The 16,620-nt window shown below is 40.1% G+C and overlaps 1 protein-coding gene across 16 annotated transcripts in view; it reads left to right on the top strand.

The window, feature by feature from the left end:
* AHI1 (Abelson helper integration site 1) overlaps positions 1-16,620 on the top strand; it is a 183,334-nt gene that overhangs the window by 138,825 nt on the left and 27,889 nt on the right. For 11 of the 16 annotated variants that reach the window (XM_058566218.1, XM_058566221.1, XM_058566223.1 and 8 more), the window contains 2 exons: positions 4,289-4,451; positions 8,050-8,150. The exons of 3 other annotated variants lie outside the window; for them this stretch is intronic. In XM_058566218.1, the coding sequence (XP_058422201.1) occupies positions 4,289-4,451; positions 8,050-8,150 (264 nt within the window). The remainder of the gene's footprint in view (positions 1-4,288; positions 4,452-8,049; positions 8,151-16,620) is intronic. 2 more of the 16 variants (XR_009223525.1, XR_009223526.1) reach the window with 1 other exon arrangement.

The following is a 16,620-nucleotide window of genomic DNA, read 5'->3' on the forward strand; positions in this document are numbered from 1 at the left end:
CTTAGCTTGTTGAATGACTTGGAGCCATTATGAATATTGATTTCTGGACTGCATTATAGATGAAATTGCAAGGAACATCTGCTGTGAACAGTACTGGTTAATGTTCCTTCAGTACGCTGGTTTCAGGAACCATTGAGAATTCCTCAGAGACAACTGTAATAATGAAAAGTCTCTCAGAAGATAATACTAAGGGGAATTCACCTAAATGTCCTATAGTAGCCTGGCAGACTGCTTCAACCAGGAAATAGTATCTGGCAAGCACTGCTATGAAGACTGAAAAATGTATGTCACCAAAATAAAGCTTGCCAGTGGCACTTCCACCGTAATTGTGCCCAAGCAACTCAGCAAGCTTTGAGAAAGAGAAAGAGCTCTGTTTCAAATATGCGAATAGTGGTCAAAATTGGACCAAGTGGATTTTGTAGAACATCTCATTTTTCAGGCCTGTCATTACCAACACGGGCACATAAAATCATGTTTTTAAACATTTTTTGCAGAAGGATTTTATAACTGCTCTGTCAGCTCAAGATTTGGGTCGTATTGCTAAGGATATTCTATCATACGTACGTGCCAGACCACTGTGTACAAGGAATAGTACGTTATAGACAGTACTCAGCAAGAGAATGATCAGACACCTTTTCTATGACAAGACTTACCAAAATAAGGAGAGAAGAGAAATAGTATTAATTCAAAACAAACCTCTTGATGGGGTTTTGTCTCCTGACTTTTTTATGGAGCTTTACTTTATACTAAAACAGTGAGATAATAAAATCTAATTGGAGGTGGGAAAGACATGATTTTTATGCAGAATCCACTGCTAAATTAAAAAAGCAAAGAAGTTTACTGTATATACTGTGATGCTCAGAAGAGAGTAAGTAGCCTTCAAGTGAGAAGGTAAGAACATATTGGATAAAAACACACACTGGAATACACGCAGGTCCTCCTGAGCTACATGGCTTTTGTTGTGTGCCTTCAGTATGAGGAGAGAATGGTCACAACTCCACTGCCAGAATGTGGACTGTTGACCTGTGAAACACACTGATTCCTCATTGTACAGCAATTTTGCACTTAAATGTCAGTAACGGTGTGTTGACGACATGCTCCAAAGACTGTTCCTCTGCTTTGGGGGATGTAGCTTCCCCAGCTGTCAGCCTCCTAAGGATGTTGGTTGTGGAGTTTGGTGACAAGGACATTATTTCTTCATCAGGAGATAACACTATAATAGTGTGGAGCACAGTGTGGTAAGCTAGTAAGAACATAAAATGGGCACAAGGGAGGCATTGCCCTTTTGCAGTACCAAGATAGGCTGGTAGTGATTTGTCTGACACCATCAGGTTGTGGGACTGTGTTAGTATGCCAGGGCTGCTGTAACAAAATACCATGGACAGGGTGGCTTGAACAACAGAAATGTATTTGCTCACAGTTCTAGAGGCTGGAAGTACAAGATCAAGTTGCTGGCCTGGTTGGTTTCTCCTGAGGCCCCTCTCGTTAGCTTGCAGACAGCCGCCTTCTCTCTGTGTCTTCACATGGCCTTTTCTCTGTGCACATGTGCTCCTGGTATCGCTCCCTTCTTTTTAAAAGGACATCAGTCCCATTGGATTAGGGCCCCATCCATTTAACCTTAATTATCTCCTTAAAGGCCCTGTCTCCAAATACAATCACATTGGTGGTTAGGGCTTCAACCTATGAATTTTGGTGGGGGACACAATTCAGTCCCTAATAGGGACATAGAGTCTGCAGCATGTTACAAGGACTAAAGAACCATGTGAAGTGGGTATGCTGTATTTGATTATGTAATAAGGATAATCAGTGGGTACTTTAATGGGAAAATTGAAATGTAGAATCTTATAGGTCTTTTGGACCCCTGTACCTCTGAAGGGACTCTTTTATCAACACACTGTGGTGGAAAATTCAGGAAAAGTTTTCTAACTCCAGTTTGATGAATTCCAGTTTGTTGGTAGTCCACACAAGGACACAAGCGATTGTGGGACTTCCTAAATGATTCTGTTGCCTAAGCTGAATCTCTCCTGCTTTCCTTCCCAGCAGCCACCTCTGGCTCCAGATAAATGAGCATACATTGACCTCAGACTTGCTTAAGACTCATCAAAGCTGTGCTGTCTCAGTGTACCAGAGCTAGGGTGAGGAACAGCAAGAACAAACCCCTACAGTTTTCTGGGACTAGGTTTCATCAGGAAAGGAGCACAGTAGGGGACCCAGGATAGTTGGTCTCCTCAGCACAGCCGCCTCCTTAGGTACCACTATCCAAAATGTGTCTCATCTTTCTTGAGTGGTTAGGATCTCCTGTCCCTCCCCCTCTCCTCTCTGTGTCTTCTTCCCCATGTTTGATTCTGGGTACAGATGACCTATAAAGGTATTCAGTTTTGAAAACAAATGAAAGAAAAAAACTGAGTTTGTCCTGATTCTACCACTGACTAGTTTACCTGACTTTAGGCAAGTTATTAAATTACTCTGTACATCGAATTCCTTATTTATAAAATTGAAATAGGAATTTATGCCCTCACAGGATTGTCGTAAAGATTGAGTAAGATAACTTACATAAGCAACAAGCATGGTACCTAGAACATGGCGGGCACAGAACATTGATTCGCTGTCCTCCTCTGTGACACTGCTCGGTGGGAAGAAAAAGGAGAAGCAGTTTGGAGAAGGACCAATGAAGGGAAAAGTTAAAAGTTCTGCTTTTATATAAGTGATTTGGCATCAACATGCTAAGAGTTATAAACGATTTGTAAACTAGAAACAACATCCTGCATGGCATGGTGTAAATTAGGGACTGCGCTGAGCAGTACAATAGGGATTGCATTTGTACCATTTGAATTAAATTATCATTGCTACCCTTATACCATATAGTGACAGCAGTTAATTCCAAATTTATCCATTAAAATTGCCTGCTTGATGTCTTAAAAAATATTGTATTATAAATTAAAGGGTACCACAAAAGGTTTTGTGAAGTGTTAATGGAATCAATCCCCTGCCTAAAACTCCTCTATCTTCCCATTGCCCGTATTATGAGTCTGAACTCCTTTACTATGCATCACCTGGCCCCTGCTTACTCCTGTAGCCTCAGCTTCCCCCACCCTGCTCTCCAGGTTCTTACCTCTGTTACTGGGGTCCCACCACATCGAACTATTGTGGGTTTCTCTTGCCTGGACTCTCACACATGTGGTACAGTCTGCCTGAGACACACTTTGCATCTCTTCACCTGGCTAACTCGTGATTATCCTTTATTCTCATGCAAAACCTAAATGAGGTACCCCTTTTAGAAATTATCCTGTTTATCGTTGTATATTTAGCCCCTAGCACAGTACCAGACACATTAAGATTTCAGTAAATACTTAAGTGGATGAATCAGTACTCAAGCTAAATGCAAAGGATTATAATGATAATTTTCCATTACATATGTAGTTGTTTAACCTGTAAATTTTCAAATCCCATTTAAGTAGGAAAAAAAAAGTAGAAGTAGTTTATGCTTTAGTGTCCATATTATGTCCTACTTGATACAGTGCATCACATCTAAAATGGTTGAGGTCAGCCTTCTTCCTGCTCTAAGGGTATGTAAATGCCTGAGCAGCCACTCATTTTGACTTGGTTTTTTCAAAAGGAAAAAAATCAAATATTGTGACTACTGTGACAAAACAAGAGGATTCTCATCGAAAGGCTTTTCCTCTTAAATTTGCATCTATTGAAAATAAGCTGTTTATAAGGGTATTTTAAAAGATAGTCAAAAGCTTTCAGTGGTGATGTAAAATATCAAAAAACATATTTGTTTGGAGAGAAATATAGCTCAAAAAGAGACATTAACAATAAACCAAGTGATCACAATGAAGTTATGTAATCATGTTGTCTCATTGAGCTTTTCCTTTCGTAAAATTGTTGACGTTCTGAAGAATTTTTTTTCAGATACATCTGCTTAACACAGAGAATGAGATCTAAAGGTAGTATAAAACAGTTCTAAGAAAGTGAATGGTGTGTGAGCTTTTTTTTATTTGCTTCACAAGTAATTTACTTTAAAAAAAATTAACATCTGTTATTTTGAAGCTAATCTTAGTGTATTGAATGCTCTTAACCATTTCTCAATCCCACAGTCTTTTATCTTGCCTCTCCTGCTGTGTTCCCACCACCCCTGATCCCATTAGCAAACCTTGAGAGGGCCTCAGACTTACCAAAGGGCTGCTTTGGTTTCAGCTGCTCTTCTGCAAGAGGAAGTGAATGTTGGGGGTTTTCTCTGTGGTACAGTGGTGATAAAGCTGTGGTGGTCTTATCTCTCTCTTAGGTAGTGGCTCTTTATGACTACACAGCGAATCGATCAGATGAACTAACCATCCATCGCGGAGACATTATCCGAGTGTTTTTCAAAGATAATGAAGACTGGTGGTATGGCAGCGTAGGGAAGGGACAGGAAGGTTATTTTCCAGCTAATCATGTGGCTAGTGAAAGTAAGTTTTATGCTCCCTTCCTGGTTTACTAATATGGCATAACTGATAGTCCAAGATTTTATCATTTACTCTACCCTTCAATTTACTGTCTTTGTAATTTTTGCATATGTTTACCAATGGGAATTGCTTTTTGTTCTCATGATGCAAAAAAAATGAAAAGGGGGAGGCACTAGTACACTAGAAAGTGATCACATTCTGAGATTGAAATATTTGCTGCATGGACTTCTCATCCCAAGGGACCTGCCCATTGGCTGCTAGCCTCCTTCTTCAGCCCCTTTCCCTGCCTCCTGCCTCACACACGGTTATGTCATTAGCTCTTCTCTTGCCACAGTGATTCCTCAGCTAACAGGTTCCTTAAGAACCTCTAGTTCCCCAACTCCTGTTCTTTTCCTTCATGTACCTCAGTCCTAGCCATTACCTGCTGAAACTACAAAAGATTGCTTCATTCTCCAGTAAATCAAGCCCTCGTTTGTGAAAGGGGAAAGAAATGAGCTGGAGAAGAAATTCTAAATAAGAGTTGCTGAAAGCTGTAGATTTACGACTAGGCCTTGAGAGGTGAAAATGGAACTAACACAGAGAGCTTGAAAACAAAATAGCTTAAAGACTATGAAGAAAGGGGAGAAACATAGTTGTGCTTCTTCAGAAGAATGCCTCTTGTCAGCAATTAACTTGACAGTGTGGTAGGAAAAACACCACACTCAGGGGTCAGGAAAACTGATTTCTGATCCTGGCTCGACGGCTAATACTGATACGCCTCAGTTTCCTCCTGTAAAATGAGAAAGTTGAGCTTGATCATCTCTAAGCTTTCTTCCAGAAACACTAAAATCGGATAATTCTGATTTAAAATGTAGTAAGGCAGCCTTGAGAACAACACTCTATGTTTTGAATGTTTATTGCTAAGTCTTTTGTTTTGCAAAGAAGTAATTATTATAAATAATAGTTGATTTTCAGGCTAGTCTATGAAACTTCGTTTAATCCAAACTATGGCTGAACAAAAGTACTATTGATTCCTAACCTAAGTTCTGAATTTTGAGAGCAAAAGAGATGAAGGAAAGGAAGATGAAGGATTTCTTTCATGAATCCTGGAGGCTGTGCTAAGCCCTGATGGGAGCATTTCCCTTTGGCATCTCACACTCCCTTGTCTGCCCCCTGGTGCTTCCCAGTGCCCCTCCCCAGTCTCTCAGGGCTCTAGGACTCACTGCAGCTCCCTTCCTCAGCTCATGTGCGTGCTCAGCAAGCTCCTCCCCTCAGAAGTGCTACCTGTCACCTCCCTCTCTCCTAACAAAGTCCTTAATCTCCTCTATGCCACTGTTTTAATTCTTTTTCTCTGAGTAGTAAGTGACTGATAGCTCTGAAACTATCTGAGGTATATTTTTATCCTTTAAAAGAGGATGCATAATGGAGAACACTTAAGGTAGTGTGAAAGCAAGAAATTTTAGGACAGTTTCATTCCCAGTCGTCTTCCAAAAGCTCAGCATTTCTAACTTCCAGACCGTCACAAATATCCAAGTTCCTTCCGTCTCCTTCCTTCCCTCTCCTTCCCAGCTGGAGTTGGGCAGGAGTAGCTTCTGTTTTTAAATTAAGAGCTGTCTGCACAATCATAGTCACTCTGGAGTATATCTGTCATTTTAACTAGATATTACAATCCATTATTTCTTCCAGATACAAATGGAAACATTAAAAAAAAATTTTTTTTTTATAATTTTATTTATTTATTTATTTTTCCACCAAAGCCCCAGTAGATAGTTGTATGTCATAGCTGCACATCCTTCTAGTTGCTGTATGTGGGACGCGGCCTCAGCATGGCTGGACAAGCAGTGCATCGGTGCACACCCGGGATCCGAACCCGGGCCGCCAGCAGTAGAGTGCACGCACTTAACCGCTAAGCCACGGGGCCGGCCCTAAAATTTTTTTCACTTGACAATATAAAAAGATTGTGTCTTTCCAGGGAGGATGGTATTAGGTGCCTTAACTTTAGAATCTAGTTAGTTTGCAAAAACAACTTCTTAGGCTTGCAAATCTTGAGAGGCTGTAGATACTTAAGTGGATTAAAAATCCAATAAAATTTGTTTTTTTCCCATAATAACCAAAGTGAGACTTCTGAAGCATCCTGCAACAGTGGTTGGTGGCCACACGCAGAAATCAGTTCCATGTCTCCAGTGGTGACCATCCTTTGACTGCCATCATTCCTTATTGTATCCCAGAATTGTTGATGTTTTCTTTTGGCATTAGTCACTGCTTGTTGAAAAAGCCTTGTAAAGGCCAGAACAAACAGAAAACCTGAGAATATAATGATTGAATTCTCACTTCATCAGGGATTATTTTCCTTTCCCTTTTATCCTACTTTTTACCTGAATTAAACAAAAACTTGCTTGTCCAGTTTTAACATTAGAGAAAAAATGACTTTCAGCAGCATATTCCGCTCTAAAAATAGTAGGAGAGATTGTCCTTTATCTAAAGCCAAATATGCAAAGCAAATGATCTGAAGAAGTGTGTAATATGAATAGATCTCTACCAACTATTCAACTGAGTCGTGTCCTCAAGAGAACACTGCAACAGAAGACGCTGTAAAGGACTTACTCCGTTTCTGTCTTAAACTATTGGAAAGAAAAACAGGATCAACTTCCCTTAATCACATCTAACATCCTTTCCAATAAGAGAGAAGCCCAATAATAAAATCAACTCATACACAAAGCCAGTTAATATATCTCATAATCTTAGAATTTTCATCAGGTGTATTTTAGCAGTTTCTCTCAATTCAGTTGTCCAAGTCATTTAACCTAATTAGATTTTCTTTTCACTCCTTTAAAATTCCCACATGATTTTTTAGATTCAACATCATGTGTAGATTAAACAGATTATATTTTTAGATTCAACACCATGTGTAGATTAAATAGATTATATGGATTATAATCTTAGATTATAAGAATCTTAGATTCAACACTGTGAGTAGATTCAGTATTGCGTAGAGTCTTAGCCCTGTGCTTATTTATTTCATACCATCTTCCCAAATTATCCTTTCCCCACACCTCTGCCTGGCAAAATCTTACCTATTCTTCAGAGTCTGACATACCTCCCACTTCTTCCATTAGAACATTTGTCATCCCCTCATCAGAATTTGTCTTTGTTTCTACCTCTCTTTCAAATAAGGTCACATTCTATTTTATCTTACAGTTCCTTGTGAACGTATCTGTCTCTGAGCAGACAGATACGTTGAGAGCCTAGACTGTCTTTTGGTCATCTTCATGTCTCCTCCAGCAGTACCTAGCCGATAACCTTGCATGTGGCAGGTTCCTGGTAAATGTGTATTGAGATGAAATGAAATGAGCATCTGCATGACCACGTAGTAAGAGAAAATGACACCTTCTACATCTCTGAAATCCTGCTGATGAAAACTTACTACTCATAAGTTACCTTCTTTTGATAACTAATGTGTAAGGCTGCAAGTCATCTTAACAATAAGTGCTAGGTAGCTTGTTACACTAAGAAAGTGAATATCAGTCTCCTTAGTTTTATATCTTCCCCCCTCCATCGCTGTTTTTCCCCCATAGAAAAGTGCTCCTCATTTTGATTACGTGAATTTCTTTTTAAATTCCAGCACTATATCAAGAACTGCCTCCAGAGATAAAGGAGCGATCCCCTCCTTTAACTCCCACAGAAAAAACCAAAATGGACAAACCTTCTGCGGCTCCTCAAAAGGTAAATGTTTTCAAGAATAGGTATTGCATATGTACTTTGATTTTCACTCTCTCTGGATAAAATATTACTTTATTTTTTATGCTTATGTCCTTCATTGTATACATTATAATTTCTTTTAGTACAACATTATGAAATATATAAGGCAAATATTATTGTAGCCATTTTTCAGATAAGGAAACTGAGGAGGCTCAGAGAGATTATGAAGTAGACTCCCAAGTCACAGCTCAAGTGATGGGACGAGGACCCAGAGGGGAACTTGTGGCCTTAAATGTGATGCTGTTTCCACTCTAGACTTGTTTCTGTAACTGTGATACTGACACTGTTGTTGGCCCCTCCTGAGGGGCACACATTTATGCTAAGGTCGCTGGAGCCCCCAGAGTAAAGAGGTTCTGTCTTCCTGGAGCATTCCTTTTACTCACTAATCATTTAAAACGTTTTCAGGTTAAAATGAATATGGGTATATTATAGGCCAGAGAAGTGTCGTGTCCTTTAGCCTGGGTCATCACATCCCTCAGGGATGTCAGTCTTCTGATGTTAGTAGTGCTGTGGCAGACAGGTTTAATAAACACTGTACCAACGTATGTATTACTTATTAAACTTACTGTGTGACGGTAGCCCCTTCCTTAACTGAAGAACTCCACTTCTTCTTGACTCCTTGAACTGGCACATGCGTGTATATAAGACATATTTTTCTATGATAGAGTGTCATGGTAGAGTTTTTGACAGTCGAGCCTGTCGTGCATCATCAATCGTTCTGCCTCTGCCTGTCGAGTGCTGGCTTCCATGCTGAGCACCCTGCCGGTCCTGCTGAGACAAGGTGGAGTGGACAGGGTGCGTGCCCTGGAGGAGCTGTGGGCTGGTGAGACTCGGCAGCAGGCATCTCCAGTGGATTGTGGTGGAAACTGTAGTGAAGATCTGTGCAGACACGTTGGGAACACACAGGAAGAAATCCTCTAAATCTTCCCTGGGGAGGTCATGCTTAAGGTGAAGCTTATAGGATGAAAAAGGATATGCCAGGTAGATGATCTTAGAGAAAACATTCTAGCAGGGGAATAACTTGAGTAAGGTGTGATATGGTACGGCTGTGTTTGGGGAGCATAGAGTCTGATGGAGAGAAGAAAAGGAGAGATGCAGGAGCCAGGCCGTGGGGAGCCTTGTGTACTCTCCTCGGATGCTTAGATTGTCTCCTTCAGACAACGAGGATCCCCTGGAGAAGGTAATCCAGGTAATGACGTGGCCAGATTTCCATGTTAAAAATATCGTTCTAGTGGCAGCATTGTGGTTGGCTTAGAGGTAGCTAAGACCCAGGGCAGGGAAATTAGTTAGCAATCCATTGACATAAAATATAAAAGCCTGAACTAATAGGGTTGGAGCAGAGGGGTCATAAGGTGTGACTGACAGGGTTTTATGATTGATTGGATGTGTTCAGTGAAATTGGCCTCTAGGATTGTGCTCAGGGCCCTGGCTTATCATACAGCCGAACAGATAGTGGTACCACAGAAATAATAAAAGAATAAGGAAGACTTGAGGAGATGAAGATAAGGAATGGTGGCAAATTGGAATTGATGAGTGCAATTTTAGATATCTTGATTTATTAGTCGTGTCTGTAGTGCTTCCAGGTAGAAATATTCATCACTAGGGAGCCAGAAATGCAGGATTGGAATTCTAGAGAAGGTAGGGCTTCAAAATAAAATGGGGAGGGGTTATTCGTGTATTCGTTGTATTGTACCACTAGAGTTGAAGCTTGTAATGAAGGAGGTAACCCAGGAAAAATGTTGTAGAGTTCTGAGAGAAGGCGGCCAAGGACAGAATCTCAGTTGAACAGTGGTGTTTGAGGGACAGTCAAAGGGAGAGGAGAAAACTAAGAAAGAATAATTGAAAAGAATAATAAGGAAAGAGCTAGAAAAAAGAAGTGCCCTGGAAGCCAGGGATAAGAGAGGTTCAAGGAGGGCATAGTCAGTAGTGTCAGAAACAGCCAGTCAGTTAGGTTGTCTAAGCACGTGGTAATCAGGAGGGCTCTGACCTCTTTGCACCAGCACCCAGGGTTGATATAGTAAGACAGGATTGAAGGGTAGAATGGGCCTCAGCAAGTAAACTCATGGAAGTCATTCCCAGAACTTCACTTGAAGAAAAAAAAGTCGAGCAATGGCTGGAGGGAGACCCAGTTCCAGGAATGACTTTTTAAATGTTGGAGTGACACATAAAATTATATACTAAGGAGACAAAGCCAATGGACAGGTCCAGGGTGAAGATAGATAAAGAAAGCACACATGGATCTTGGAGGAAGCAGGACGTTTTTAGGTTGATAGATTAGTCTCAGCTTAGAGCAGTGGATCTTAACTGAGGGTGATTTTTGCCTCCCAGGAGACATTTGACAACGTCTGCAGATATTTTTGGTTGTCTCAACTGCAAGGACTGGGATATTACTGATATCTAGTGTAGTGGGTAGACGTCACAGATGTTGCTAAACATCCTAGAATGTATGGGACAGCCCCCCCTTAATGAAGAATTATCTGGCCAAACATGTCAGCGGTGCTGAGCTTAGAGCAGTACCCCTCTAAGACAGGTACGTGTGATGAGTGAGGATGCAGATAGGTTGATAGAGTGAAAGTCTAGAAATTAAGGATATCTTTATGTTCTCCAAAACAGAAAGGAAGGTCCATTCAAATGTGAGGGTCAAAGGAGTGAGGTGGGAAAAAGAATAGTGACCGTTAGAATACCTGTAAGGACGGAAGGAGCAGGAGCTCATTTGGGACATAGAAAGAGATTCCTGAGTGGTTCTGGGAGCTGTTGCTTGGATACCATAAAAGTGTAGGGGCCATAGTTCTGTGTAGTCATAATTTTTCATCATTAGTGCTCAGCATCTAGAGCATAGCAGTGGAGAAAGCAGATTTGGTTTGATAGGTATTTGGAGTTGTGGGTGTGACAGAGGACAGGAGGGTGGGAGACTGGATGGCACTGGTGAGAGAGTCACTGGAGGGACACATCGTGGAGGATCAGCCACACTGGAAAAGACGTGGAATCAGAAGACTAGCAGACTTAGAACACAAGGTTCCTTGCAAGGTTGCAGTAAGCCACCCACGCCCAGGTGGAGGCAAAGTGTCATACAGTAAAGGAGTTAACAAGCTGAGCTAGGGTATGTAAAGCCAGAAACTCTTTAGCTTGTTTAATATTTCAGATGTGAAGCGGCTCAAGGTTATGATAAAGTCACAGAGTATGTATAGGAGCTGAAGTGAAATTGAAGGATATGATTAAAACTGAGCTAGCCAAGGAACCAGGACCCAGAGTATTGTACAGGTTGTCCTCTTGGACATGAAAATTCCAGAATGATTGCAAGAGTTGGGATGAAGGAGACGCTGGTGAATCAGAAGCTGAAGTTCTTAATTCTTGGTTAGAGCAGATGTCTCAACCTTGGCTTTGCATCGAAATCACCCAAGAAATTAAAAAAATAAATACTGATGCCTGTCTCCACACCCACAAATAGATTTAATTGATCTGGAATGGGTAGATTTCAAAAGATTTCCAGGTGATTTTAATGTGCAGCCAACTTTGAAAACCATTGTGTTAGAGTGACCACAAGGTCTGAGGGTAACAGATGCAAAGATGAGTAGAGGGTATTGTAGCCAGGTGTCAAGGCATCCAAGGAGGAGTGCGTTGAAAGAATAATAGCCTAAAATCAGCAGCAGAGAGCTAAGAGGAGGCCAGTGTTAACTCCAGGCCCCATGGTTCACAGGTGGATTATGTGGGAATGAACAGCCTATGCTGCAAAGAACTGAAAGAAAAATATTTCTTTGTAAAAAGCCAGTTTCAAATACAGCAAGTATATATGGTGATGGTTGACTATCACAGTATGGGGACTACAAGGGATATAGTTGAAAGGGCTGGTAAGGAATTTGACTACAGGCAAATATTACATGTGTAATATTATCCATTGTTTGGAATTCACTAGATTTAAGAATTTAGGGAGACGCTAATGTAAATTTACAACCTAAAGATGTTTAACGCAATGAAAGCATTTATAATGTTGGCATAGGGAGTCATTGTGACAGCTAACAATATTTGTAGTCTATGTCAAGAACTGTATGAGACGCTGTGAAAGACACAGGCTTTACTTGTAGTGGTTTACTGGTGCCTCTGACTCTGCATCATGCTGACCCCTGAAATCAGAGTCACCTAACCCCCACCTCTGTGTGCTCCTGTCCAGTAGTCTTGAACTAATTCTGCCTCAGCCAGAGGAAATACAGGGAATTCGGTCAGCATCTCACTGGTTGTGTGAAGTTGGCACTGCCCCCCCCTCTTCCCAATGCACCTGTGTCCTGTGGGTGGAGACCTCCTCCCTGCCTCCAGGACTCCCTTCTCACTGCCTCTGCCTCTCTGCTTAGGAGACAGCTGCTGCATTATAGTCTTGGTCTAGACTGTGGTTGATTTTTTAAATTTTGCGTGACTTTTCCTCTCACAGACTGATCTCCATGCTTAAAATATACCTTTAGGGCCGGCCCCGTGGCTTAGCGATTAAGTGCGTGCGCTCTGCTACCGGCGGCCCGCGTTCGGATCCCGGGCATGCACTGACACACCACTTCTCTGGCCATGCTGAGGCCGCGTCCCACATACAGCAACTAGAAGACTGTGCAACTGTGACGTACAACTATCTACTGGGGCTTTGGGGAAGAAAAAAAAAAGGAGGAGGATTGGCAATAGAGCAATAGATGTTAGCTCAGAGCCGGTCTTCCTCAGCAAAAAGAGGAGGATTAGCATGGATGTTAGCTCAGGGCTGATCTTCCTCACACAAAAAAAAAAAAAATATATATATATATATATATATATATACACACACCTTTATATTCTGTCCCAGCAGACCAATCCTTCAAATACTCAACTTGACCCTTGAGGTCTGCTTCAGGCTAATCCCCCTGCTGCCCAAAGCCTAATTCTAGTAGACCTCAAGGAACTTGCAGACGTGCAAAGCAAAACATTTAAAAACATAAACTAAGTAAAGCAAGGGAGTTGCGGAGGATAAGAATCCACTTGTGCAAGAAAGTAGAAAAGTTCTCATGGAGGAGATGGAACTCAAATTGGGCTTTAAAGTTTAGGACGCATGGATTTCTTTTGTTGAAGAACGTAATTTGATCTGCTTTATCTGAATCCATGTGTTAAAATAGAATCCTGCATATATTTTGCCTCTTAGGAATGTACCACGTGTATAGTTAGACGATGTTTTCCTTCCCTGTGGGAGAAAGTATAAAGAATGATCTGTGCTTATGTAAAAAGAGGACCCTGAAACATGAATGTTGTCCCAGGTAATCAAAATGCCTTGGGACACTCTTGAGTCATGACACAAACAGCCAGCCCTGAGACATGTGTGACTGGGCTTCCTTAGCACCTAGCATAGCTCATTTCTTCAGTTTAGTTCCTTTATCAGTATATATATGTTTAACTTTATCAAGATCCTGCCTTATAAACCTACCACAAATACTCAGATGTTTAACTTCATGTGCAAGTTTTATTTTTATCTTATATAAGAAACGTTAAAAAAAGAATATGAAAAGTAATCTCTGATAAGTGACTAGAATTGGGGGGGAGTCCTAAGTTCATAGAATTATAGAACTGGTGACCTGGAGGGACCTTAGAGATCATTCCTGGTGATTCTCCTCAACTCCTTCGTCTTATAGATGAGGAAATCGAGATCCAGAATGGTCGTAAAAGGTTTGTTCCGAATGACGCTCCCGATTAGGAGCTCGGCCCCTCCGTTCTCAGGCTCGTGCCCTTTTTCCTCCCCCACTTAGTCAGCGACACAGACAGGCAGCTGTTACCTGCACAGCCAGCCACGTTTTGTGTCACACTGGTGTTTTACATCCCTGTTTCATTGTACCCTTCTTCATGTGGCAGTCTTTAGAATTGTATTCTCTATACTTTTTTAGGAAAAAAGGAAAGAAACCTCCATAGTTTTCTTTCTTTTTTAAATTATTTCTATTCAAACAATGGAATAAGAAGTAAAATTGTACCTTTTAATAGCTTGGCAGCTGCTGACTCTTGTAAGTTCCTCCAAGTGGAACACACCTGTCTGTTACTAAATGTGCCAGGTACCTTCCAGCATTTCATCTGGTTCATGGAAATGTTAGTGGGTGATGGCAGCATTTGGCTCTTCCGCTGCAGGAAGGCAGGACGAGCTTGAGTTAGCTATTCTCCACGATAGACCAGAGAGTCCCCAGACAAATCAATAACTAACTGCCTGTACCACCTCGGGGTGGGAGTAAGAGAGTGTTTTCCTTGGCTTATTCCGGAACGTTTCTATCACAGCATGCTGTAAATTTGCATCTAATAGAAGGGAGAAAATGGATGCTATCAGGGAGGAAAGAAGCTCAAAGTAGTGCTGACAACCTTGGTTTATTTGTGTTTGTATTTTGGACTTTTTTTTTTTTAGATTTTTTATTTTCGATAGCCTAAGCATTAACCTATATCATTCATTTATTTGGGGAGGAAAGTTGTTGTTAAAATTCCTTTTTTTAAATTATTTTAAGTTGTTCTACTATAAAAGTAGTATATGCTCATTGTTTTAAAAATTCAACTGGTAAAGAACAGTGTAAATGGAAAATAAAACTCCTCTGTCCTAATATTCATGTTCACTCTAACCGTTTCTTACATATCCTGCAAAAAATGTTCTTTGCACATGTAGACATACCTGTCCTTATTCATGTGTGTTCTTTGTTTTGATGAAACTAGGATCATACTTAATATTCTGATTTTTCCTTTCACCAATATATCTTGGACAGCTTTTCTTATTAGCACAGACAATTCTATTTTTAACAGTTTCAAGGTACTGAAATACCCAATTTTCTTTTTTTTTAATTCCTAAAATGCCCAGTTTTTTTTAATTTCTGAAAATGCTCAGTTTTCTTTTTTTTTATTTCTAAAAAACAAAACCCAGGTAGAAAAGTACCTTCTACCTCCTATAATGTTTCAACATTGATACAACCAAGTATGTTTTTGTATAAACACCAGACGTATAGTAGTAATTTCTCATAGGAATGTTAGATTATTTCTGTGAATGTGGAGAAATTACTGTGATGTTTTTGCTTATGTCTTTCTCTAAAAACTCATTAAAATGAATAATAGTTATTAGTTTTGCTGTTCCGAGATAATTATAAAAATATCCATTATATCTAATCTCTTCATGTGAGAAGAGTGTTTTAATTATTTTTAGTATTTTACTTAGCGTATAGAGTCAGTAGAGCAAGCTGGGTTAATTCAAAAGAGCTGGCTGCTGAACTAAAGTACACACTCCAGTTATATACAGGAACAGCTGTGTTCTTGTGTAGTCCAAAACAAGAACAGAGAACCCAAAACCATCAGATAACTCCAGGGTAGTTCCTCTTCCAGCCAAACACACACTCACATAAACTTTTACACTGGTAGTTCTGTCACTCTCCCAGAAAAACAGTAGGCAATAAATAAGTTGCCTTCAAGGTATATGTGTCCTGTCTTAGTCTACAAAATATCTAATTTTTGTTTACCCTCTTCATCCCAAAAGTAGACAGTTCGTTAAAGCCTGGATTAATTGTGCTATAAATCACTTTTCAAAAATCACTTCATATAGAAAAAAATTGTTTCCATTTACTAGTCCTTGTACCAGGAGTACATTTGAATTGTTCTTTTAACCACAGGAATAGTATGGTTTTACTACTGTGTTAAGTCCAACAACAAATTTATAATAGACAGTGGTTGTGGTAAAGCAGATTTTCCAAATACCTTAGAAGTTAGTTAATGTACCCTAAATCGTCGAAAATACAATCATAATTGTTATTGCCTCCTTCCTATTACTAAAGAATAATATCAATTTATATCTTTTTTATTTTAGTAATTTTGTTTATCAAAGAAAGTACAGTTGATTTATCTCTAATTTGTTATATTAAATAGATAAAAAATAATTTACACTTGGATTTGCTTTAAAATTTTAGGAATATTTGAAGTTTTCTTTCCTTTATCTAAAGAGAACTAAATCAAAATCTTAACTAATAAGTAAATTAAAACTAAAGTACTTATTTGTGTCCCGTGAAGAATCTCAATGCAGACAATACTGATATATGTTTCTTTTTTCCCCATAATTTGTTTCAATAACTTAGAAATATTTTGAGAAAAATATTAATTTCAAAAAATGTTATTAAGATTTGAAAAATATCTGTTAATCTGAAGAAATAACATGTCCCACGAAGAAAGTGAGTGGGACCCCGATGGTGTGACAGCAAAGCCAGTGTGAGTCACCTCACACCCACAGATTCCACTCCCAACGATTAGACTCCCGAAGTGTTCTACACAGAGGAACTCTCAAAGCCTCAAGAATCTTGTACCCTGAAGGGCGCCCCTAAGGTCTGGTCTCTCCTAAAGGCCCGTGACCAGTTTTACTACTCAGTCTCCTTTCACACGCCTGCCTCAGCCGTTGTACTTGACACGTGTCCCTCAGCCCCTTCTTTGT

The sequence above is a fragment of the Diceros bicornis genome, chromosome 23 (assembly GCF_020826845.1).
Source record: "Diceros bicornis minor isolate mBicDic1 chromosome 23, mDicBic1.mat.cur, whole genome shotgun sequence".
In the NCBI taxonomy this organism is placed as follows: domain Eukaryota; kingdom Metazoa; phylum Chordata; class Mammalia; order Perissodactyla; family Rhinocerotidae; genus Diceros; species Diceros bicornis.